At 42.7% G+C, this 25,917-nt stretch overlaps 1 protein-coding gene across 1 annotated transcript in view; it reads left to right on the top strand.

Moving 5' to 3' along the window:
* The window catches only part of LOC118391034 (uncharacterized), a 97,324-nt gene that overhangs the window by 34,350 nt on the left and 37,057 nt on the right, over positions 1 to 25,917 (top strand). The window contains exons 3-4 of the mRNA XM_035781972.2: positions 19,496 to 19,597; positions 23,724 to 23,860. Of these exons, the coding sequence (XP_035637865.2) occupies positions 19,517 to 19,597; positions 23,724 to 23,860 (218 nt within the window). The 5' untranslated portion in view covers positions 19,496 to 19,516. The remainder of the gene's footprint in view (positions 1 to 19,495; positions 19,598 to 23,723; positions 23,861 to 25,917) is intronic.

Raw genomic sequence — 25,917 nt, 5'->3', positions numbered from 1 at the left:
GGATGTTAAGCAGATCAATACCAAGTCTACAGTTTATGTTTTCATCATCTATGTGTACAATAGATACTAACTACTATATTAACTCATTTCAAAAAGAGTACTGGTGAAACTAACAGACAGATGTTATACCCAGTTAAAGCATTCAAAGTGCTGCACTGAGACTGGGGTAGTATTCATGCTTCTGTGCAGTGTGGGATATGGCAGGGCTTGATGCACTCAGAAACAAGGAAAGTACTCAACTCAAGAAGAGGGCATGCAAAGTGCGACAAGAATAGCTTTTTCAGCAGCAATGAATGGAGTGGAGATGAGTGAGAGCCAATCACTGCCGATATACAGCAATGTGATGCATCATGTGTTGAGATGTTTTCCAACTCAGACATGTACAGTATACAGTATGTATGTGTTTGGTAGTGATGCCCATGCAATAGATATGAACATGCCCTCGTCTGTCATCAGTCTGCCCTTGGTATGCATGTGAAGCTGGTCCACCATTTTAGAGAACCCCTATAGGAATAGCTATATTGCAGCTTGCAGTTGAGGATCAGTTGCCCATACTTTAATCCTCTGCACCATCTTAATGCCGCTACGCTTGTCCTGCTGTGGGATTCAGCCCAATGTGCCGTTTGACTCCTCTGTAAGAGGGTCCTGCCAAAATCTATTACACAGTGAAGTGTTCACCTACAGGAGCATTTAGACCCCGTGTGTAATGTATACTGTGAACTGAACATTAGCTTCTAATCTGACTTTGCTCCATTCTGTCCCCACTGAGTATTAAGGCTACTAAGTCCATTCACAGGAAGTGAGAAATTGTGATTTGCACAAAAGACAATCCAATTACAAGATGCATCTGTTTGTGGTGAAAAACGACATGTTTCATCCTCAAAAGACAAAAGACAATTGAACATTCCAATGTTTCAAAACAAATCAAATTGTAGTTGTCACATGCACCGAATAGAACAGGTGTAGGTAGACCTTACTGTGAAATGCTTACTTACAAGCCCTTAACCAACAATGCAGTTTTAAGAAAATAGGTTTAAGAAAAGATTTACTACATCAATACAAGACAGTGTACTCAGTGTGTGTACCCAGTGTTTGTTGTGGGTGGTTGTAGGCCTGGAGCTGATTGACGCCTGGCCCTGGTAGTAACAGCTGTCCTCCAGCTGCCAGAATCTCCTGCTTGGAGGAAAACAGACCCAAACCTCCAGGGTCAGTGCTGTGGTATGGAGGTCTCCACGGCAACCGGAGGAGGATCTAGAGCCCTGAGAACAATCCTGCCACTGAGAGGAGCGTTGCGCTCCGGCTCGCCTCTGAACTCAACACAGGGGAATGCGACTCTCCCCAAGTGGGGAGACGGAGATAGGGAGAAAGAGTGAGAGCTGAGTAGGAAGGAGGGAGTGAGAGATGGGGAGAGGAAGGAGGAAAAGAGGATGAGGAGAGGAGGGAGGGGTGAGAGAGAAGCTTGGTTTTATCCTGGCCAAAACAGTGGTTGTCATGTTAACCCAACCCCCTCCTCCTCCTTCCCACCCTTCCTTCTCTCTTTCGCTCTCTCTTCAACCCCTCACCGAGCTCAGGCATTCCCCACAAGCAGTGAGGCAGTGTTTGAATGACTGAAACACTATATGCAGAACGTAAAAAATGGTACTTATTGGGTGCCGGCTTGTATACAACACTCTGACCATCGGTGATTAGAACAAAAACCTGATCCCTTTGCTAAAACGTATTTTTGTTATATTAAACACTGCACTGAGCAAGCTCTATTCCAAGAAAAGTCATGCTCTTTCATAATACGTTGTAGTTCAATAAACATAGCTTTTTATGCAAGTACGTTTATTTTGTTTGAATTCAGCTGGTGCAGATACGTTTGTTGCTCTAACAGTTACACTGTAGTCTCAAACGGCAGACCACATCAAAGCTAGTTACACCGTGGTAGGCAATGGCCATCAACCTGTGAATTTGAGTCTATGTTTGTGGTCATACAAAAACTTTTGAATAAAACCTCCACACACCATCCTTCTGTACAACATCTCTAAGTAGGGTCTTGTTAAATAGAGTTAACATTCAAATCAGCAGAGGAGACAATAGAAACAGTAACAGAAAGAGTAACAGGTGTTAACCAAGATGCGGTGCCACTTGAGCCACTCTATCTGCTGATCAGGGCTTCACTTTACCTGGAAGGAGAAACACTTGGCATGGACATTCTGATAATCATAAATCAGTTTAAGACAAAAGGAAATTGCGAATCCAATCGTCTATTGTTATGGTACATGAACAATTGTCAGAAGATTATTGTTCTGTTCTAAATGAAGAGGCCCTCACGCGTCACCTGCAGCTCGATATGGAAAGTAAGACACACAAACAACACTTGATTTAGACGAGGGGAATTGGAATGCTTGTTATTTACCTTAAGGTCACCACTTTTGCCTAAATGGTGACAGAAATTCACAAAGAATGGAGGGGTTTCTATGGTAACAGGCTCCCTGCAAAAAGGTCACCGTCAGAGGCAGAAAGACAACAGGATTATGGGGGATTTGGAGGGGGAATAAAATCAGTTTTATTCTCTCTTTTTTTGTGTATAAATACATTTTTTCTATAGAATATCTGAACGATGATAAAAACATTGGATTTGAATAGTGCAATTATATGGCTCCAAACGGCAAGGACTCTCTTTTTTATTATGATTTCTTTATTTTCTTTTGATGTCAGAATTGAAAAGGGAGTGTGTTCGGCAGTCGCCCGACGCCCAAGCTTTGTGCTCGCCGCTGATACATACCCGCCTTGCCCCCTCAATCACTGGCGGCTCCTTTCGCTCCCCTCCCTCTCAAGTCATTTTAATTAAGTCAGTCTCGCTGGCGTGGCTGGCAAAGATAATTGGAGAGGGTTTTGGATGCCATTTACTCTAAATGTCGCCTGTTTCTTCCCTTTCTTTTCGTGCTGTCTCGGTCTGACTCTCCCCCCATCTTCTGGCATGGAGGCTGATCTTTCGTTTCCATCTTATATTCAAACTTGAAATATGGATCAACCTCGTCTGTGTGGTGTGTGGCACGCCACTGAGAGGTTCCTGTGAATTGGGCCGATGCTGCAATTGATTTGAAATGGCAAATCAAGTGATGGCAATTTCTATGAAATGAGGGGATTCTTTGAACTTTTTGAAAAAAATATTATTTTCTCACTGTCAAGAATACTGAAAACGTATAGGGAAGACATATACACAGTATATTAAAAATATCTTAAGAATAACTAACATAAATGATGCTTTAAGCAATGCTTTGATGATCTGGAAGTGAAGCAGTTGTATGTTGTTTAACAACATCATTTCACATTGCTTCCATATGGAGAGAATGATGATCCCCCCCCAAGTTCTAGTCATTACTTGGCCTCGTTGTTAAAAGACATCAGAAATGGGCTTGTTTACATTGGATTGAATACAACTTCAGATGCAGCTTCTCTCTTACAGAAAAAACACATTATTTCACATGCGGAAAATTCATTTAATGTGAATTTCACCTGTTTTCACGTTAAATCAATCAATCTGAAATCAGGTGAATACATCTGTTTTTGGAACACTTCTCATGTGATCACATTTTCCCATAAGATCATGTGATCACATTTTCCCATAAGATCATGTGATCACATTTTCCCATAAGATCATGGAAACATGTTTTTTTGGAACACTTCCCATGTGTTCACGTGAAATGGATGTTTTTTTCTGCAAGGGCTGCAAGTTAACAAATACGTAGTCAGATGGTTAGCGCCTACAACATGGCAGCTGTCATCGGAGGATTGGTTAGCGAGCAAGATAGCGAGGCGAGGTCAAATATCACCAATAGAGCTAGAATAATATGCTTATTGAGCATAGCTATACCCATCAGTCTTGTGTGTTTTCATGGTCATCATTCACTCATTGTTAAGTTTGTCAAGTTCCCAACATCAGTGTATAGCTATACTGCTACAGGGCTTTTGATGTGAGGATACGCGTTCATCACTTAAACGGGATGTTTTCTTGTAAACAGAAAATGTCTTAATGTGCAGTATAATTTAGATTAAGACTACAAAATGAAGTGTAGCCACTTTGTAAAGAATCTATCGAATCATTTTTGTAATAATACTGTCAAATACTTTCAAGTTATGTGTGTTGTAGTGCGTGCATGAGTTTTGAGAGTTCGGGAATCTAGCAACGAGTGATATGTGCAACACTCTAAAAGTGTTAACTGTGTGCAAAGTGCCCATGAATATTAACTTCACACTTTCTGACATTTGCAGTGTTCACTTATGTGAGTGATAAATATAATACTACATTTACACTACATGTATGAACCCTACGACATATAATGTGGCGTATGAGGTATGTTGTACTTGAGTGTTTAGTGTGTGCAGTGTGTGGCATGTGCGGTGTGTGTGAGTGGTAAGTGTGCGGGGACTCCTCCAGGCAGGCCCCCTATCAATCACAAAGGGTCGGGCCTGTTGCTAAAATGGGTCTGCAGTGGGCCACCCATCCAGCCTTGCCGCTCGGGGGAGATCCAATGTCCTCAGAGCTCTAATGCACTCCAGATGTCCTTTTGGCTGGGGCTGATTTTTCCATGTGGTCTATATTAAAGGGAACTTTATTTAATATATCATGCTTTTAAAATGCTACATTTGTGGACAATTTCTAGTTAAAATACCAAAGGAACTTGTTGATGCACCTGCAGCAACTTGCCTGTTCAGTTCTAATGTGCATTTTCAATTTTTTCCCATTTTAAAACAGCATTGGTAATACTGAGTCCCCAATGTCTCTGTTCTCTCTGGTGTTGGCTGCTCTCTCCTCTCTCTCTATATATCTCCATCTGGCTCCTTTCATCTCTTACCTTCTCTCTCATTCTTAATCTACTTGTGTCTCTTCCTTTCTCACACTCCCTTTCTCTCTTTTTCTCTAGTTCTGCCTTTCTCACTCCCCCTCTCTCCCTCATCACCCCACACATGCTCCCCTCCGCTCCCTGTGGCATTTGAGAGAGGAAATGTAATATTGGATTGTTTGGTGTTTCCAAGGATTCCATTCGGCTGGGCTCCTTCCCCGACACAAAGACAAACATCAGCTGTCGGTGCCAAGAGCAGCAAACACCAGCGTCTCCCTCATTATTCGCCCCTCTCATTTCAGAGCTCTGGCCTAGTTTTTATTGTCTCTTTCTTCCCCATTGCCTGGTTTGTGTTCTAGACGGCTCTCCATGCTCTCCAAGTGCCCCTGACACTGTTTTTCTTTCTTCAACTTTATGGCATACCCACTGTGATCATTTGAATTGTGTGCTTTTTGTTTGTATCAGCAAGCGATATTGTAATTACCAGGCCCTTGGGAATACTTGGGGACAGTTATCAGATTTCCATTTTACAGGAGAAATACATCTGGATTAAGAGAGAAAATGAGGGGAGTGGTTCATTGTTGCAAGGAATGAAACTGTATATAGGGATAATAGTTATTCACTTTTCAATCATTTTGAAGGGAGCATGCATGAACTGGATCTCAATTAGCTAGCATATTCAGTAGCCTAGCTATCTTTCAGACAGTTTTAAGACTTTGTGGACCACCCTCTCATTAAGCTCAACCAAGCATTGGTTACCCTTCGGTTTCCTCATGGGTCCAACCACACATTGCCTACGAACACCCTTATGGGGTGAAGGTCTTTCTCCCTACCGCCTCCACACATGTCATCCACCTTGCCCTGGTTCCTCCACCTGCTATAATAGTCTGACCCCCCTCGGCGGCTCATCCAGACCCTGGCGAGGGGGCCTCAAACCCTCTCCACCTGGAATCTGCTGACAATCAAAGCTGTGCATCCCAACCATTCTACCTCCTCTACATCCCCACACCTGATAATCCCCCCCACTCATTAGCCCCCGCCGCTCTCCTCAAATATTCCCCTTCGCTTGTCCTTTGTAGGGGGGAGGGATGGAAGGAGGATAGAGAGATGGAATCCTCTGCATGCAGATGACTAGGTGCTCTTAATCTTCCCCTCTACTGCCACATGCCTGCCAATACCTCTACACAATGTGCCCTCACCCTCCGGTGGCACCAAGCAGGGCATGGCATGGCATGGCACTGGCCGTTCATTTAACTCATGTCAACCTTGCAAACTCTTGATTTACCCTCGGTGTCAATGTTAGGTGTTGTATACGTAATATTCACTCTAAAAGCTGTTGTCTGAAGGTGTTTGAAGTTGAACTAAGGGCACGGGACACAGTCATGCTCCCTGTCAGAGAGCCTTTTAATGTCTCTATTTGGTTTGGTCAGGGTGTGATTTCTGGTGGGCATTCTATGTTTCATTTTCTATGATTTTGTGTTTGTATGTTTTGGCTGGGTATGGTTCTCAATCAGGGACAGCTATCTATCGTTGTCTCTGATTGGGAACCATACTTAGGTAGTGTCACGACTTCCGCCGAAGTTGGCTCTCCTGCCTGTTCGGGCGGTGCTCGGCGATCGTCGTCACCGTCCTACTAGCCACTACCGATCCCTTTTTCGTTTGTCTGTTGGTTTTGTCTTATTAGTTTCACCTGTGTGTATTTTAGTTTAATTAGCGTCCTTATAGTAGGTTGTAGTAGGTTGTCCCGCCCTTGTTTTGTGCGGGATTGTTTTTGTATTCATGTCATTTGGTGGAGTACTTGTATCTTATTCTCCGGTCTGTTTTGATCCTGTGTTGGATTATTCACCCTGTGTGTTGGGTTGACCGTCGTTTTTGTGCGCCGGAGAATAAACTGTCAAATCACTGAAACCTGCTCTCTGCGCCTGATTCCACCCACCTTGGTAAAACGTGACAGGTAGCCCTTTCCCTCCTTTCTGGGTGGCTTTGTTGACTTTGTTTATGGCACATAGCCTTTAGCGTCACGGTTTGGTTGGTAGTGTTTATTGTTTTGTTCGGCGTCTTTTTCTAATAAAAAGAGAATGTACACTCACCACGCTGCGCCTTGGTCCTCTTCTTTCAACGGCCGTGACACTCCCCTTAAAGTAATGCTCCAGAGATTTTGTATGATTTCCACCAGGAGTTTTGAAAGTACTGCTTAAGGCAAAACAGGTCCCAGAAAATTGTGCACAATTGTGTACTACATCATCCATTTTGTACAATATGTTATTGCAAAAAATATATTTCATGATATGTTACAAATTCCAATTCATACTGTACAATATGTTATGAATTTGTAAGTGCTTAAGATCCAGACTGATTTTTTAAACGCCAGTGGATAAGCCTAGGTGTTGGGAAAATAGCCATTTTTATCGTGAATAAAAAAGTGAAACATTAAAAAACCTAGGAGACCCCTTCCATAAACTTACACAGTAGTTATGACAACTTCCAGAGGACTTCCTCCAAACTATCAGAGCTCTTGCAGCTTGAACTGACAAGTTGTCCACCCAATCAAAAGGTCAGAGAATGAATCTTGTACTGAAAGCATAAGCTACAGCTAGCACTGCAGTGCATAACACGTGATTAGTAGTTGACGAAAAAATTGAAGACAGAGAGAGAGCTAACTATATTTCGTAGCATATGTATCTTTTACTTTCACTTTCACTTACTTAGCTAACTAGTTTAGCCTACTCAAATACCCAGTTAAAACAGAGAGGGATGCTATGTCAAGGTAAGCTTTTGGCTTTATTCATTTATTGCCACCGACGCCCACAGGTGTAACTGCTAAACTGCTTGCTGTATACTGTACTGCATGATTGTATCGGGTTTACTAGCGCTTTAGTTCTAGTAGCTACTATATGTTGACTATGACCTTAATATGGTGACAATGATGTAGGCTGTGGTTAGCGGTTATGGTATGAAAGTTTGGCTTGGAAAGTTTTTTTTGCCTGGTCACAGACAGCTGTTGTATTGTGCACTGAAGTCCACAAGTGAAGGGAAAAGGTGAGAGGAAGAGAGAGTGTAGATGCAAGAAGGAATTATATATACAATGAGCAAAGTGATCATGCGGTTTATGTGGCTGCTAGTTCTGTGTTTGCATGTGATCAGGAGTGTTTTGATTCTGTTGAAAAACTTTTCTTTAAAGAAGCAAACAAAACGAAACGGGGATACACATACCTGAATTTGTCCAATGGAAACTTGTTTGCAACTGTTGGACTAATGATTACACCCTAGATCATCTAGATTCAGGCAAGAGTGTACAAGGCGGTATTGAATGTGTCACTGTCTGTCACCTTCATTACTTTAATTTCTCTTGACCTGTGCACCTACGTTGTAAACTTTTATTTGTAGGCTAGATTGTAGCAACCTCATGATGGGTAAAGGGAAAATTTGAGTATCATCTAGTACCTATGGATACTATATTGAGCTGGGTGCATGGAATATGAATGACAGTCATCCAATATGATGTAATAGAAATAAAGCCCATATTATTTACATTTTTTTTAAATGACACCGACCGCCACTGTTTGAATCACATTCAATTCTAAAAATGTATATGATGGATATTTGTTTTATTCAATTATGAAGCTTGAACAGCAGGACAGGTTTGTGAGGTAGGGCCCACGTGTATTACACCATCCATGTCACTCAGTTACAGTATTTGTCATGTACCACAACCACCACCACCTGAAGTTGTGGCCTCGCTCACTCACACGTCCACCGATAAGGAGGTATCCATTTTAAAATGGCCTTGCAGATGCAATAGCAGATAAGCCACACAATGTTACAACCGGCGTATCGCCTGTGAACATGAGAGTAGAAGAAGAAGAGAGAGAGGGCCACGGAAATTATTTGAAGACAGCAAACTTTTGAAGATTACGCTCCTCTCGCCGAGCTCAGGAGTTCCAATTTCAGGCAGAATTTTCAGCCTTAAATATTCCGATATTTATCAGCTTAGGGAGGAAATGCGATTGCTGTGTGTCAACCGCGGGACACGCTGCCTGCTCGGCCCTGCATCGGGCTAATAACATCAAGATGCTGGTACATTCAGAGCCGGCTTAGCACAACTCACAGAATGAAAGCTATGCGGTGTGTAGGAGGATGCACTGAAGATCTCCAAATGGAAGTCCCTCAAAGTGCTGTTTGACTGGATTTGGGACTATAAGGGAGGAAGGGAGAGAGGAAAAAACATGCCTAAATGTTTCAAAACAGAAAGGATTCACCTGGAAAATAATGTCAATACACAAAGAACACCATTTAGATGGTCTTTATTAGGCTGGCTAATGCATGAATGTATTTCGGTGCACAGGAAGTTTGATTGAAAATGGCAATCTACTCTGAAATAATCTGCCTATTTTGATTGGTGTCATCAACAGGGCTCTGGAATTAAATTATTCTTATACCATAGTTCACCTGCTAGATATTCCAATATTATATTATATTTTCCCTATAAGCTTTGCCACTGAAGAAACAAATAGACCTTTGATCTACTGTATCTGTCAAATACGTAACAGTGGCAAACCTTTTTAGGTTAACCCTGCAACCTACTGCTGGCTTGCTTCTGTAGTTAACCAGAGTCGATCCTGGATGGAGACCAGATGCTGCTGGAAGTGGTGTTCAAATAAAACATGCTTCACATGCTCCGAATACAACCGTGAAATGCTTACTTTACAAGCCCTTCTTGGCGCACCCATCCCGTTTAGCGGGATCATTTTCGTCAACATCCGCTGAATTGCAGAGCGCCAAATTCAAATTAAACTACTACTAAAAATATTTAATTTTCATTAAATCACAAGTGCAATATAGCAAAACACAGCTTAGCTTGTTGTTAATCCACCGGGTGTGTCAGATTTAAAAAAAGCTCTCTCAGCAGACAAAACATTACAAACAGCTAGCAGCAAAGTAGGTTGGTAACGGAAGTCTGAAAAGCAATAAAATGAATCGCTTACCTTTGATGATCTTCGGATGTTTGCACTCACGAGACTCCCAGTTACACAATAAATGTTCCTTTTGCTCCATAAAGATTTGTTTTATATCCAAAATACCTCCATTTGGTTGGCGCGTTTTGTTCAGAAAAGCACATGCTCGAGCGGTCACGACGTGGCAGATGAAAATTCCAAATAGTATCCGTAAAGTTTGTAGAAACATGTCAAAGGTTTTTTATAATCAATCTTCAGGTTAAAATAAATAATCGATAATATTTCAACCGGACCATAGCTTTTTCAATAAGAGAGAGAGAGAAAATGTCTGCTCCAAGCTGTTGCGCATGCAAAACTCTGCTGGCACCCAGCCATCCACTGACACGATGTGATCCTTCTCGCTCATTTTTCAGAATAAAAGCCTGAAACTATGTCTAAAGACTGTTAACACCATGTGGAAGCCATAGAGAAAGGAAACTGGTTGATATCCCTTTAAATGGAGGGAAGGCATGCAATGGAACAGATAGGTTTCAGGAAAAACAGCACTTCCTGGTTGTATTTTCCTTTAGAACTTTAGAGTGTTTTTTATCCTAATCTGACAATTATATGCATATTCTAGATTCTGGGCCTGAGAAATAGGCAGTTTCATTTGGGTACGTTTTTCATCCAAACATCAAAATACTGCCCCCTACACTCAAGAGGTTAACCAACAGTGCAGTTCAAGAAAGAGTTCAGAAAATATTTACCAAAATAAACTAAAGTTACAAATAATAAAATAGGGGGTACCGGTACCGAGTCAATGTGCGGTGGTACAGGTTAGTCGATGTTATCTGTACATGTAGGTAGGGGTGAAGTGGCAATGCATAGATAATAAACAGCGAGTAGCAGCAGTGTACAAAAAAAATAAATGGGGGGGGTCAATGTAAATATTCCGGTGGCCATTTGATTAATTGTTCAGCAGTCTTATGGCTTGGGGGTAGAAGCTGTTAAGGAGCCTTTTGGTCCTAGACTTGGAGCTCCTGTAACGCTGGCCGTGCGCTTGCAGAGAAAACCGTATTTTTTGGGCTTTCCTCTGACACTGCCTAGTATATAGATCCTGGATGACAGGAAGCTTGGCCCCAGTGATGTACTGGGCCGTCCCACTACCCTCTGTAGCGTTTTTCGGTCAGATGCTGAGCAGTTGCCATACCAGGCGTTGATTCAACCGGTCAGGATTCTCTCGATGATGCAGCTGTTGAACTTTTTTGAGGATCTGGGGACCTATGGCAAATCTATTCAGTCTCCTGAGGGGGAATAGGTTTTGTCATGTCCTCTTCACAACTGTCTTGGTGTGTTTAGACCATGATAGTTTGTTGGTGATGTGGACACCAAGGAACTTGAAAGTTTTGACCCACTCCACTACAGTCCCGTCGATGTTAATGAGTGCTTGTTCGACCAGCCTTTTCCTGTAGTCCACGATCACCTCCTTTGTCTTGCTCAAATTGAGGGAGAGGTTGTTGTCCTGGCACCACACTGTCTCAACGTTGTCGGTGATCAGGCCTACCACTGTTGTGTTGTCAGCAAACTTAATGATGGTGTTGGAGTCGTGTTAGGCCACGTAGTCGTGGGTGAACAGGGAGTACAGGAGGTGACTAAGTACACACCCCTGAGGGGCCCCAGTGTTGAGAGTTATCATGGCAGACGTGTTCTTGCCAGTAGGGGGAACTCATTCCTCTGGTCTAGGAGATCCCAATGCCCCAGGGCAGTGAAGGGGAAATTGCCCTGCGTAGAGTGCCTTCTTTCAGATGGGATGTTAAATGGGTGTCCTGACTCTCTGTGGTCATACAAAATCCCAAGGCACTTATTGTAAGAGTATGGGTGTTAACTCCGGTGTCATTGCTAAATTTCACACCTGGCCCCATTCCATCATGGCCACCTAATCACCCTCTCATTTTTAATAAGAATATATAACTCCTGACCTCTCCACCATGATAGCTGGTGTGTGGTGAGCTTTTTGGCACAAAAAAATGGCTGTTGTGCATCAGCCAACCCAAGTGAGTGCTACATATTGGTGTTGGAAGAGGTGAGTGTTTCACCTCAGACTATGTAAAGCACTTTGAGCACCTACTGTAGGTGGAAAGGTGCTATATAAATCTAATAAATTATTATTATTAATGTTAGCTAACGTTCGTGAATTATTTACCCTGTTGAACGCGTCTGCACTTTATCCAGATTTGATCCCGTTTTTAGGTTTTGCAATTTTGTGCGAAACATGTATATTCCTCTCCTTTTCATCCCAGGGTAATGTGTACCCTATTTAGAAAAAAAACTACCTAATTATAATAAGAGCTTTTAGATATGCTAATAAGGTTATTTGCATGCGAACCATTTGCCTTTAGGGAATTACGCACATTTCACCACACTGTAGTAGTCTCATCAACATCCATAGTCGAATCTTTAATCTAATTTTAAAAAGCAGGACAGAATGCAATCACATCTGAATCTGTAATATCCAAACAATCATTTGCATAAATACAAAGAAAACAAGAATTGGAGTCAGATTGGGCGACTGATGCTGTTGTATATGGACGGAAAATACTCCTGGGAAATGGTAGGGTGTTTTTTATGTTTATGTGGCACATTTAAATGTATGAAGGACATTATCACAAAATCTACTAAAGAACTATGTCACTAGGAAGTAGCATTTATCATTCAAGGTCATTTGGACTTATAACTGCATTATATGCACTCATACATTCATATAGGGTCTTATAAGGACCTAGTCGTCTTTATAATGCATTATGCTTTTTGTTTGATGCATGAATGAATCTATAGCCTTAATGCATTCATAAAAAGTGTTCAAATTAGCTGTGAGCTATTATGAATGCTTATAAGAAGTCTTATATTGCACTATGTGGCATTATAAACAGGTGGTTCATAGATAGTGTTACCCAAAATTCAATGGACATTATTGCACTATGCAAACTTGTCAGACATTAGTTAATTAACTTCTACAGTTCTTTGCTGGATTCATCAATACAATTTCACCATCGGGGGTGAAGACAAAACAAATCAATCTGCAACAAAGTCTCTCCCTCAGCAGTATCTGTGCAGTGACCTCTGCTGAGCTTATGTCTATAACAATGTCTATGATCGTTCTTCACCGAGCGACAGCATAAAAACCATCCACATTGGGCTTCTTAGGTATTACCCCCACATTTTGTGTGTGTGTGTGTGAGTGTGTGTGAGGCCGGAGGACCGCTGTTAGGCCCACCCGCCTCGGGCTGTACGGTGTGGGGTATGTGTGTGTGGTGCCCACTTATATGTCATGACGTTGGTTATACCGAAGGGATGTGTGTTTCTGTGCGTGTGTATGTGTACGATTTTGTAAGTGTGTGAGTGTGTGTATGTGTGCAAAAAACCTCATTACCTCCTGCCAAGCCCTTCTCTCTAACATGTTGAATACCCACCAAGGCCTCCTCTCCTCTTACCTTTTGCATTGCAAATCTACCTCTAAGAATGAGCAGTAATTGGATACCCATATTCATCTGTGTTATTGCTATGACTTAGGACATTAAGATGCATGATATTTGGACTACGTGTCACCTCCGAAGCAAATGTTATTCATTGCATTTCCAGGTCATGTCCGTAACCAGGAAACTCGGTAACGGGATTGAGAAAATGGAAAGGGGAGGGCAGCCCTTTGACTCAGGCAAATGTTGTGGTTGTAGTCTCTCAGTGGTTTTCTCCTTCATGATCCTCAATGCGCAATTGAAATCAAAACTACAAAATCAATATTAAACTGACACATTCAGACATGTTCTTAATTAACATCGGACACTGAGAAAACCAACGGGGATCAGTCTCTAAGTCAGGCATTGTGCAGCATGTGTGGCATCGATCTTGAAGTCAACCTGTGTTATGCTGTTGATAGTTTGTCAGTATGTGTGTGCTTAGAAAGATTCGTGCAACATCCTCAAACACATGGTTTCCTTACCCAACTTTTGTGTAAAGCCACCCGTGAGAGTATTCGGATGAAGTGTGTGTGCTGTAAACACTCATCTGATCACATTCCCTTGACTGCAGGCATCACCTGTTTTCTGTTTGCTTGGAAACATAGCAGAGCTGTGTTCAAGAGTGCCCAATCGCTGTGTGTCAGACATGTCACTGGAGAGGTCTTTGCACTTCAAAGATTCTGGCTAATTTCTTACCAACACTTCTTATTTAGCTGTTTGTTTTTGGTGGAGGAGATAATTGTTTAAATACCGCGGCTGATATTTGGTAGAAATCTGACTCAGTCTTATCAAAAGAGGAACAGGAATGTGTGTGTGTGGTGGTGTGTGTACGTTTTTGAGCGCAAGTGTTAGAGAAAACGAGATAGAGAAAGAGAGAGAGAGTGACACTATTTTCTGTTTGCAGAAACTGAGAAATTCAGAGCCAGCCAGCTCCATGAGCAGCTTTGACACTGTGGTGCTTTCCCCCTCCCCAGCCAGCCTCATCAATAGCCTGGAACCAGGAGCTAACGATTGTTGTCCGAGGTCATGTCAAGAATTATCGATGACATCTTTTACCTTTCCTCAGCCAGGGCTCTCAAGGAGCAGGCGGCCTCCTGTTAAGGCTCACCGATCGAACTTAACGTTCCTGCCACATAGTTAGACATGGGCCCTGTTCGAATACCTCAGAAATGTATCCTTCTTTCGTTCCTTCCTACCTTCCTTTAAGTAATCACAGATCTGAAAGGGTTGGATTGGAGAAGGTGTGGATGGTATACAGTAAGATGTGATGTGATTAAGTCAAGTGTGGATGGTTTTGGACTTAATCACATCAAATGTGACCGGATATGGATTTTCTATCAATACCAAGGGTAATGGTGTCAAACTGTGGTTAGGCCACTGACAGGCTTTGTGTCAATATAATGTAGGCCAATTGTATGCTTCAGAATGGAAATATTTGCTGTGTGCTCTTTGTTAATTAAACACATAACCTTTCCTACATTGGGTCCTCAAACAACTAGCACGTACTTAGTGGTTTATGGTGTAGCCATATTCCTCATAGTTGGTCCAGTGAGGGTCTTAAAGTGGAATTACTTACTGGTACTGACCAGTGGTGCTTTGGGAAAAGGGAAAATGTGTCCCTACCATTCTACAAGGAATGTTTTGTTGTCCATTTGGGTGTTATATTTGACCTGATAAAAATACAGGTCTCGTTAATTGACCACTTGGTTGTCCCCCAGAGTGTGTGTGTGTGTGTATTTACGGGTGCATGTAATGTGGTTGTGTTAGGTAGCCTACTGCATTCCTTGAGGAATGGGAGACTTGATAGATCACTTAAAATACTGTGCAATAATTGGAATTGCTTTATCTTTAAAAAACATTTTTATATCAACCTTTATTTAACTAGGCAAGTCAGTTAACAACAAATTCTTATTTTACAATGACAGCCTACCGGGAAACAGTGGGTTAACTGCCTTGGTCAGGGGCAGAACGACAGATTTTTTACCTTGTCAGCTTAGGGATTCGATCCAGCAATCTTTCGGTTACTGGCCCAACGCTCTAACCACTAGGCTACCCTCATTATAATCCACATAATAATTCAAATTTCCTGCTGCTGCAAGATTATGTTCCTGCTGTGTAATTTTCCATTTAATTACCAACCCTGCATTTGCAATTAAAATAAGGACCAATAAAAGGGGACATGCCTTTTAGGTGATACCACTTGGAACAAGAACACAAGCCAGGAAGAGAAATCAGTATACGAATCACACTCACACACACCCATCATCCTCAATGTGTATGATTTGGACCAGAGCTCATCAGATTAACTAAAATGTGCAATTTCAGAGCCAGGATCCATTCTGGGGGTGGTTGTACAAAAATACCTTAGAAGATGTGAGGTGAGCTGCGAACCATTTGGTGGACATAGGTGTCGATAGAGGGTTAATAATATCATTAGCAAGATGTTGTGTTGAGTTATTTGGGGGGCTGGCTGAGTTGACAGGTGGTTGTGTTTTAGAGCCTCCCGGGGCACTTTTCCACACACGTTGGTGCCAGGCCGGGTCCTAGGATAGGATGGGATGAGCTCACTGGTGGAGCGCGCCCGTCATCTATGTCTCCTTGTCTGTGTCTGGGGGAGAGATGAGAAGCCGTCCGCACCACTTCCTCTCTTGTCTGACTTCCTGGGTCCTTGTGCTGTCTTGTGCACTTGTGTCCCCTCAAACTCAAAGACACTGTTTCTATTCAGAGTAGAGCAGGGGAATTCTTTATGGAAATGGTGACTGGGTTTAATATACAGATGTAGGATCTTAATTTGACCCCCCTGTTGCAGAAGATCTTTCCTGTAATGCAGGACATTTTAAACTTGTAGTGTATTTTTGGTTTAAAAATGCTTCTTAAGTTTGTACTTTATTTGATTTTCCCTTAGGACACATGTATCAACCCCTACAAAAATGTCCATTAGGCGTAATTATAATCCACATAATAATTCACATTTCCTGCTGCTGCAAGATTATGTTCCTACTGTGGCAAACTGGCTCAAATTGAGATCCTACATCTGTATGGCTGTTTTTTACAGTACATTTTACAATGTCTCAGTTATTTGCATGGAAGCATGGGTATTTGTGCCCTGTTCGTGCCCTTTCTGCCTGTAAAATAGAGTTGAAATGGTTCAGTCCAATGCGACTCCCTGTGTCGAGCCGTGTTTTGGTATGACTCATAATCTCAATCTGATTTAACTCCTAGACCTCTCTGGCTGTTAACAATTATACCTGCCAAGTTCAGACTTCTTAGTAAGCATGACAAATACTGTATCATCTATTCCACAGTACCGCTCCCAATCTTCCTGTAACCACACCAGCAATTAATGTGATTCATACCCTACCATCCAAAGGGCCCTTCATGCTCATGACTATACATGCTGTTTCACTGATGTTGTTGTGCCTTACATGGGAATCGTGTCTGTGTGTGTGGTGTGTGTGTGTGTGTGTGTGTGTGTGTGTGTGTGTGTGTGTGTGTGTGTGTGTGTGTGTGTGTGTGTGTGTGTGTGTGTGTGTGTGTGTGTGTGTGTGTGTGTGTGTGTGTGCAGACGTGTATGTGTTTTCTCGCATGTGTGTGTGTTAACTCCAGAGGCCCTATAACTCCATCAGGTACAGTACACAACCCTGCGGGACTTCTCCAGTTCTGGACAATAGCAATTAGTCCACCGACTGGAGCTTTAATTGGACACTGGTTGGCTTAGTTTCATAACTACAACCTACCATCCACTACATGAGGAAAACAAGGGCACTGATCCCTTATTGTGTGTTTTCTTGTTAAGTGTTATTATAATGTCACCTGTTCTGTAATATTGCAGGTCCATTTTTGCATTGCTTTTTCACTTTGTGAGGTGCTATGTAGTTTAGCATTTTACGAGAGAGAGAGAGAGTAAGAGAGAGAGAGAGAGAGAGAGAGAGAGAGAGAGAGAGAGAGAGAGAGAGAGAGAGAGCGAGAGAGAGAGAGAGAAATCATAGCAGCACCTGGCGGTTGTCTGGTGCAGTCATAAACCAGACAACTGCTGCGCACTCATTCTCAACACAAGATGCATATTACATACTGTACAGCAAGTTAATCATTTTCTGGATCAACTGTATGTGAAAGAGATGTGTCACGCTGCACAAGGCAAATGGTTGTCACACCAGATACTGGTTTTCTGATCCACGCACTCTCCCTCAACCTGATCAAGACAAATGAGATGATGTGGACTACAGGAAAAGGATGATCGAGCACACCCCCATTCTCATCTACGGGGGCTGTAGTGGAGCAGTTTGAGAGTTTCAAGTTCCTTGGTGTCCACATCACAAACAAACTAACATGGTCCAACCACACCAAGACAGTCGTGAAGAGGGCACGACAAAACCTATTCCCCCTCAGGAGACTGAATAGATTTGCCGTAGGTCCTCAGATCCTCGAAAGGTTCTACAGCTGCACCATTGAGAGCATCCTGACTGGTTGCATCACTGCCTGGTATGGCAACTGCTCGGCCTCTGACCACAAAGCACTACAGAGGTTAGCGTGAACGGCCCAGTACATCACTGGGGCCAAGCTTCCTGCCATCCAGGACCTCTATACCAGGTGGTGTCAGAGGAAGGCCCTAAAAATGGTCAAGGACTCCAGCCACCCAAGTCATAGACTGTTCTCTCTGCTACCGCACAGCAAGTAGTACCGGAGTGCCAGTCAAGGCCCAAGAGGCTTCTAAACAGCTTCTACCCCCAAGCCATAAGACTCGAGAACATCTAATCAAATGGCTACCCAGACTATTTGCATTGCCCCCCCCACCCCCTCTTTTACGCTGCTGCTTCTCTCTGTTATTATCTATGCATAGTCACTTTAATAACTCTACCTACATGTACATATTACCTCAATTACCTTGACTAACCGGTGCTCCCGCACATTGACTTTACTGCTGCTCTATAATTACTTGTTCCTTTTATTTCTTATTCTTTTTCATATTTGTTTTAACTACATTGTTGGTTAGAGGCTTGTAATTAAGTATTTCACTGTAAGGTATTGTTGTATTTGGCACATGTGACCATTTGATTTGATTGATTTTTAAAGTATCTGTGATCAACAGATGCATATCTGTATTCCCAGTCATGTGAAATCCATAGATGAGGGCCTAATATATATATTTCAATTGACTGATTTCCTTACATGAACTGTACCTCAGTAAAATCTTAGAAATTGTTGCATGTTGTATTTATACTTTTGATCAGTGTACATAGAGACGCACCAAGCATGGTAAAAGTGAAAGTGGCACGGATAAACCACCCACTAAAGCTGATTAGGTAAATACCTGGGTGTTCATAACACTTCCCAGAGTAGGAGTGTTGATCTAGGATCATGTCCCCCCCCTGTCAATGTAGTCTTATTCATCATGGTCTACAAAGCATAACTGTAGCTCTCCTACTCTGAGATGCTTTATGAATACAGGGCCTGACCCTGAACCAGCAAGTAGACACTTCTTATATATATATATTTTTTTTAACTAGGCAAGTCAGTTAAGAGCAAATTCTTATTTACAATGTCAGCCTACCCCAGCCAAACCCGGATGACACTGGGCCAATTGTGCGCCACCCTTTGGGATTCCCAATCACAGCCGGATGTGATACAGCCTGGATTCCAACCAGGGACTGTAGTGACACCACTTGCACTCAGAGTGCCTTAGACCGCTGCGCTACTCAGGAGACCAACACCTGATGTTTAAATGATAATGTACTCATTTATTTTATTTACTTTTTTTTTTACCACTTTTTCACCCCAATTTCATGGTATCCAATTGGTAGTCACAGTCTTGTCTCATCGATGAGGTCAAGAGCCGTCTTGTCCTCCGAAACACAACCCAACCAAACCGCATTTCTTCTTAACACAGTGCTCACTGAACCCAGATGCCAGCCGCTCCAATGTGTCGGAGGAAACACCGTGCAACAGGCGACCGTGTCAGCGTGCACTGCGCCTGGCCCGCCACAGGAGTCACTAGTGTGCAATGGGACAAGTACATCCCTGCCGGCCAAACCCTCCCCTAACCCAGACGACGCTGGGCCAATAGTATGCCGCACCCATGGGTTTCCCGATCGCGGCCGACTGCGACAGAGTTTGGACTCGAACCCTGAATCTTTAGTGGCACAGCTAGACCACTGCGCCACTCGTGAGGCGATAATGTACTCTTAACACTATGTGTGTTTGTGTCCCCCTGCAGGTCTCCATGTGAATCTGTCCCATGATGCAACATGTGTCCCCAGCACTAACAATGATGGCCACTCAGAGCGTTCCTCCACCATCGTACCAGGAGAGCCAACAGGTCAGTACACCACTAGTAGTCAGCTCAGGGTTGGGGTCAAAGCTGTTTTTATTTCAGTCAATTAAGGAAATGGATTAGAATGTAAATAATCAATTGAAAATTCCTTGCAGAAAACATTCTAGAGTTTTTTATTTGTCTTAAGTCAAATGCACTTCCTAACAAACATTTTTGTAAAAGTATAGGCTAGACCTAACTGCAGATCTAGGAGCAGTTTACCCTACCTCAATGTCAACCTTAGACCAACAGGTCAAATCCACCATTGTCATTATCTCCAACACAATAAGTGTGAAAACGCTGCTTTTTAAAGTTTTGTAGAAAAAATATGTAAAGTAAATAATTATACCCGATGACATCACTCTAAGTTAAAACATTTAAAAAACATTGATTTTCAAACGCTGTAAGATTTTGGGATTTATTAGGGATCCCTTTTAGCTGCTGCCAAGGCATTTTTTTTTTTACTTTTCCTCGTATCTTTTTAATCACAGTTCATAGAAACGCCCCATTTTCACATACACTACCGTTCAAAAGTTTGGGGTTACGTAGAAATGTCCTTGTTTTTTAAAGAAAAGCACATTTTTTTTGTCCATTAAAATAACATCACATTGATCAGAAATACAGTGTAGACATTGTTCATGTTGTAAATGACTATTGTAGCTGGAAATGGCAGAATTGTTATGGAATATCTACCTAACCTTAACCTGTCACCATTTGTAAGGTTGTTACATGTGTTGCCCAGAAAAGGGAATGATTTCACTGTAGTCCCAAGTAGATGGTTTGTAGATGTTCAATAGCTGTCAACTACATTTCAACTAACTACTGACCTTAACCCTTATCCTAACCCTAAACTTAACCCCTATATATATATATATATATATATATATATATATATATATATACAGTGGGGAGAACAAGTATTTGATACACTGCCGATTTTGCAGGTTTTCCTACTTACAAAGCATGTAGAGGTCTGTAATTCTTATCATAGGTACACTTCAACTGTGAGAGACGGACTCTAAAACAAAAATCCAGAAAATCATATTGTATGAGTTATAAGTAATTAATTTGCATTTTATTGCATGACAAAAGTATTTGATCACCTACCAACCAGTAAGAATTCTCCGGCTCTCACAGACCTGTTAGTTTTTCTTTAAGAAGCCCTCCTGTTCTCCACTCATTACCTGTATTAACTGCACCTGTTTGAACTCGTTGCCTGTATAAAAGACACATGTCCACACACTCAATCAAACAGACTCCAACCTCTCCACAATGGCCAAGACCAGAGAGCTGTGTAAGGACATCAGGGATAAATTGTAGACCTGCACAAGGCTGGGATGGGCTACAGGACAATAGGCAAGCAGCTTGGTGAGAAGGTAACAACTGTTGGCGCAATTATTCAAAAATGGAAGAAGTTCAAGATGACGGTCAATCACCTCGGTCTGGGGCTCCACGCAAGATCTCACCTAGTGGGGCATCAATGATCATGAGGAAGGTGAGAGATTAGCCCAGAACTACACGGCAGGACCTGGTCAATGACCTGAAGAGAGCTGGGACCACAGTCTCAAAGAAAACCATTAGTAACACACTATGCTGTCATGGATTAAAATCCTGCAGCGCACGCAAGGTCCCCCTGCTCAAGCCAGCGCATGTCCAGGCCCATCTGAAGTTTGCCAATGACCATCTGGATGATCCAGAGGAGGAATGGGAGAAGGTCATGTGGTCTGATGAGACAAAAATAGAGCTTTATGTCGCCGTGTTTGGAGGAAGAAGAAGGATGAGTACAACCCCAAGAACACCATCCCAACTGTGAAGCATGGAGGTGGAAACATCATTCTTTTGGGATGCTTTTCTGCAAAGGGGACAGGACGACTGCACCGTATTGAGGGGAGGATGGATGGGGCCATGTATCGCGAGATCTTGGCCAACAACCTCCTTCCCTCAGTAAGAGCATTGAAGATAGGTTGTGGCTGGGCCTTCCAGCATGACAACGACCCAAATCACACAGCCAGGGCAACTAAGGAGTGGCTCCGTAAGAAGCATCTCAAGGTCCTGGAGTGGCCTAGCCAGTCTCCAGACCTGAACCCAATAGAAAATCTTTGGAGGGAGCTGAAAGTCAGTATTGCCCAGCGACAGCCCTGGAACCTGAAGGATCTGGAGAAGGTCTGTATGGAGTGGGCAAAAATCCCTGCTGCAGTGTGTGCAAACCTGGTCAAGAACTACAGGAAACGTATGATCTCTGTAATTGCAAACAAAGGTTTCTGTACCAAATATTAAGTTCTGCTTTTCTGATGTATCAAATACTTGTCATGCAATAAAATGCTAATTAATTACTTAAAAATCATACAATGTGATTTTCTAGATTTTTGTTTTAGATTCTGTCTCTCACAGTTGAAGTGTACCTATGATAAAAAATGACAGACCTGTACATCCTTTGTAAGTAGGAAAACCTGCAAAATCGGCAGTGTATCAAATACTTGTTCTCCCCAGTGTATATATATATATATATATATATACACACACATTGCCGTTTAAAGGTTTGGGGTCACTTAGAAATGTCCTTGTTTTTAAAAGAAAATACATAGTTAATATTGTAAATTACTATTGTAGCTGCAAACGGCAGATTTTTTAATGGAATATCTACATAGGTGTACAGAGGCCCATTATCAGCAACCATTACTCCTGTGTTCCAATGGCACGTTGTGTTAGCTAATCCAAGTTTATAATTTTAAAAGGCTAATTGATCATTAGAAATCCCTTTTGCAATTAAGTTAGCACAGCTGACAACTGTTGTTCTGATTAAAGAAGCAATCAAACTGGCCTTTAGACTAGTTGAGTATCTGGAGCATCTGCATTTATGTGTTCAATTACAGGCTCAAAATGGCCAGAAACAAATAACTTTCTTCTGAAATTCGTCAGTCTATTTCAAAACTCGATCCTCCAGAAAGTGGAGAGCAACACTTATGCAGTTCTACTACGTGATATTTTTTCAAAATAGATGCATTAGACAGGATTAACTAAACATACTGACCAGCTCAAATAGACAGAAGCGTGCTATATTGCTGACCAATCCGAACTGATCTCTCGGCATGTCCAGCCCACTCATTATCTCAGGCAATCATAGCTAGCGGGAAGGCTGCTCACTTTTTCTGTTGCTTAACAAATGGCAGACAAGTTTGTTATTAAGGCACATGAAAGTTCACATGTTCCAGAGGGCATTTCTGCCAAAATAACGCAGTTTGATAATAATAAAAAGTTTACTTTCAAATGGCTTTCCTGTGATGTAGTGACCCGCGACATATGCCTAGTTACCTGACATGAGTCACATATGAGGTTGAAAAGTGCCAGAATTGCCCTTTAACCTTATCCTAACTAAGCAGTATCCTAGAGAAGGAAGTAGAGCAGGTTCAATCAGAGCCTCACCATCCCCCTCCCTGTTTCCACTCTACCACTGCCTCCTTCCGCCCAGAGGATTAGTGACAGGGGAGAGCTCCCAAGCCACAGTCAGTGCAGGCAACAAAATGCAAATGAGAGCTAGTTAAGTGTGAAGAAGCTAATTTATTTCCCATTTGGAGCCGAGATTAAGATGCTTCCTCCCCAAACCAACACAGGGGGGATGGAGGACCCATTTCCTTCTCTCCAAAGGCTGAGGAGGAAAAGGAGACGAGAGGAGGGGATGGGGTGGGAGAAGGAGAAAGAGGTGGGGGTAGGGGATCGACACGATTGAAGAGATGCATTGTACACATCCAGACCATCACATCAAAATAACACGCCCATCTTTCATAGGCCATGCGGAAAAATCAAGCTGGTGGTCTATCCACTCTCATGTAGTTCACAGTATCTGACAATGTGTGTGTGTGTGCCTGCTAGAGATGAGATTGTGGAACACAAAACCAGTTTTCTAAGTAGAAAGCCCAGCCAGAAGAGGGCTAATGCACGTACAGATCTGGGACTAGGCTACCAGTGTATGTAGTTGACTGTGGTTCTGATTGCATGAACAGATCTGGGACCAGGCTACCAGTCTATGCAGTTAACTGTGGTTCTGAGTTAGCTAATGCACAGACAGATCTGGGACCAGGCCTACCGTTCTATGTATTGAAGTTCACTGTGGTTCTGTTTGCTCTGCCCTCAGATGACGGGCACCACCCAACAGAACTCCAAGGCCCAACAGGTCCACATCTCAGCATCCTCAGAAACTGGGAATACCCCCATCAATGTGACCCTTGACCCCCAGGCCCAGCTGGAGTCAGATAAGCGGGCCGTTTACAGGTAAGACGTGGTCTCAAAGCATACATTTGTGCAATATACTGTACATCTTCTGTGCTATATACTGTAAATTCTCTCTGTTAGTTAATTCAAACTAAGCTCTCCAAAAAGTGGTAAGGCAAAACGCCCCTGAGGAGATTTTGAGAACCAGGACACTTTTAAACAGACGCACGCACCCACTCCTGCATGGACTCACACACACACACACACACACACACACACACACACACACACACACACACACACACACACACACACACACACACACACACACACACACACACACACACACACACACACACACACACACACACACACACACACACACACAGGCACGTATATACACACACACACAATGCTACGGTAAGATTGAGCACGATGATGGTTGGTTTTCTGTATTTTCTCCAGGGCACTGAAAACTAAACATACATTTTGAAAAACATCCTCCTCTCCCAACTCATCACTTGAATATTAATGTACTTTCATAATGGGCTTTTATTATCTGTTAATGAAGAAAATTATTCACAGAACACAGAAATGTGTAATATGTTCAGCAATCTCCCAATGATAAATCATGCTCCAGCAACAAACCGCTATTTTTGTGCTACCAAGAAAAATACATCTTCTTCCCAATACCGTCTTCAGCAAACTCTATGATGACACTGCATGCTCTTTGTTCGGCTCACTGCCCTGGCTCCTTGGCTCTCCCCTAGTGTGATTATCCACTGCTCTTGTCTGAGTGTGCTCTCGGCCCCATGGTTGGCCGGCTCAGGCCCCTTAGGCGAGTGCTGTGAAGGCCTCGCCAAGCCTGGGGCAGAATTTCTAAGCTCCTCTGAGATACAAGGCTTCTCTTTGATGTGAGCAGCCAGCCTGAGAGGGGCTGTGGGCACTGGAAAAGACACTCAGCCTCAGGCTCACGCTGCCTGTTCACTCATTATAGTCCCTCCTGAAAACACACTCACAGGCGGGCTCACAGGCGGGCTCGCACTCACACACACATGAACTCACACACACATGAACGAGCACACACACACACACACACACACACACACACACACACACACACACACACACACACACACACACACACACACACACACACACACACACACACACACACACACACACACACACACACACACACACGTACAGTATATTCATGCACACATACACACACGCACACAGACCGCTAACCCTACCACTTGAAGGATATGAAACTGAAAGCAAAAAGGGGCTTCAAAACGTTGCCTTTTCTTCCTCTTTGACACTTCCAAATGTCCTTACAACATTCTAAACATCCACAGGCGGAGGGGACAGCTTCCTGTCTCCCACTTTATTGATCATCTCCTGCAGTGTGCTCACACCATGCGGCAACACAACACACAACACATGCTGCTGCAATGACAAAAGCTAACTCGACAGATATATTGTGGGTTAAATCAAATCAGAAATTAACATATTCTGTTTGTGCCAATTGATGAACACATGTTGGAAACCTTCTTGGATTAAAGACAGAATGCTTGTTTTTATATTTGGATGGCCTTGATGACAAAATGCTGTGCTATAATTAATAAAAGATACGCAACTTGATACGCAACTTTAAAGCATGTGTTCAATGAGTCAAATGTAGCCTCCAAAAAGCCATTGTCTCGACTCCCTCCCACTACTGTCAATGATGCATTCTCTGTACATTCTCAATCCAAAAATAGCTGCTCCTCCCCTGTTCCGCACTGTTCCAATTCTCCGCCGCCATTTGGGGGGTTGGAAAGTTTTCAAAGTGATACCAGAGTTTGAATTAGCATCCCTGTAATTTATCCAGGAAGTTTGCAGTATCTCTCCCTTATTAATGTTTGTGCACACGTCAGTTCTTTTCGCTAATGGCCTGGATAGTGAGTTTGTTGCGCGCGGAGAACCTGCCTAGCTCCTCTATTCTCTTTGACGAGTCCTCGCTTAATTATTACAGGCGGAATCAACTTGTGATAGCTGTAATTAGCCTAACGAGTTACGAAGCTCCCGATGAAGAAGCGCTAGATTGGGCTTGTCTTATTAGCGAGCTAGCA

This window comes from Oncorhynchus keta, chromosome 12, assembly GCF_023373465.1.
Source record: "Oncorhynchus keta strain PuntledgeMale-10-30-2019 chromosome 12, Oket_V2, whole genome shotgun sequence".
In the NCBI taxonomy this organism is placed as follows: Eukaryota; Metazoa; Chordata; class Actinopteri; order Salmoniformes; family Salmonidae; genus Oncorhynchus; species Oncorhynchus keta.
Note: the sequence above shows the minus strand (reverse complement) of the source record. Positions and strands in the feature narration are given on the sequence as shown.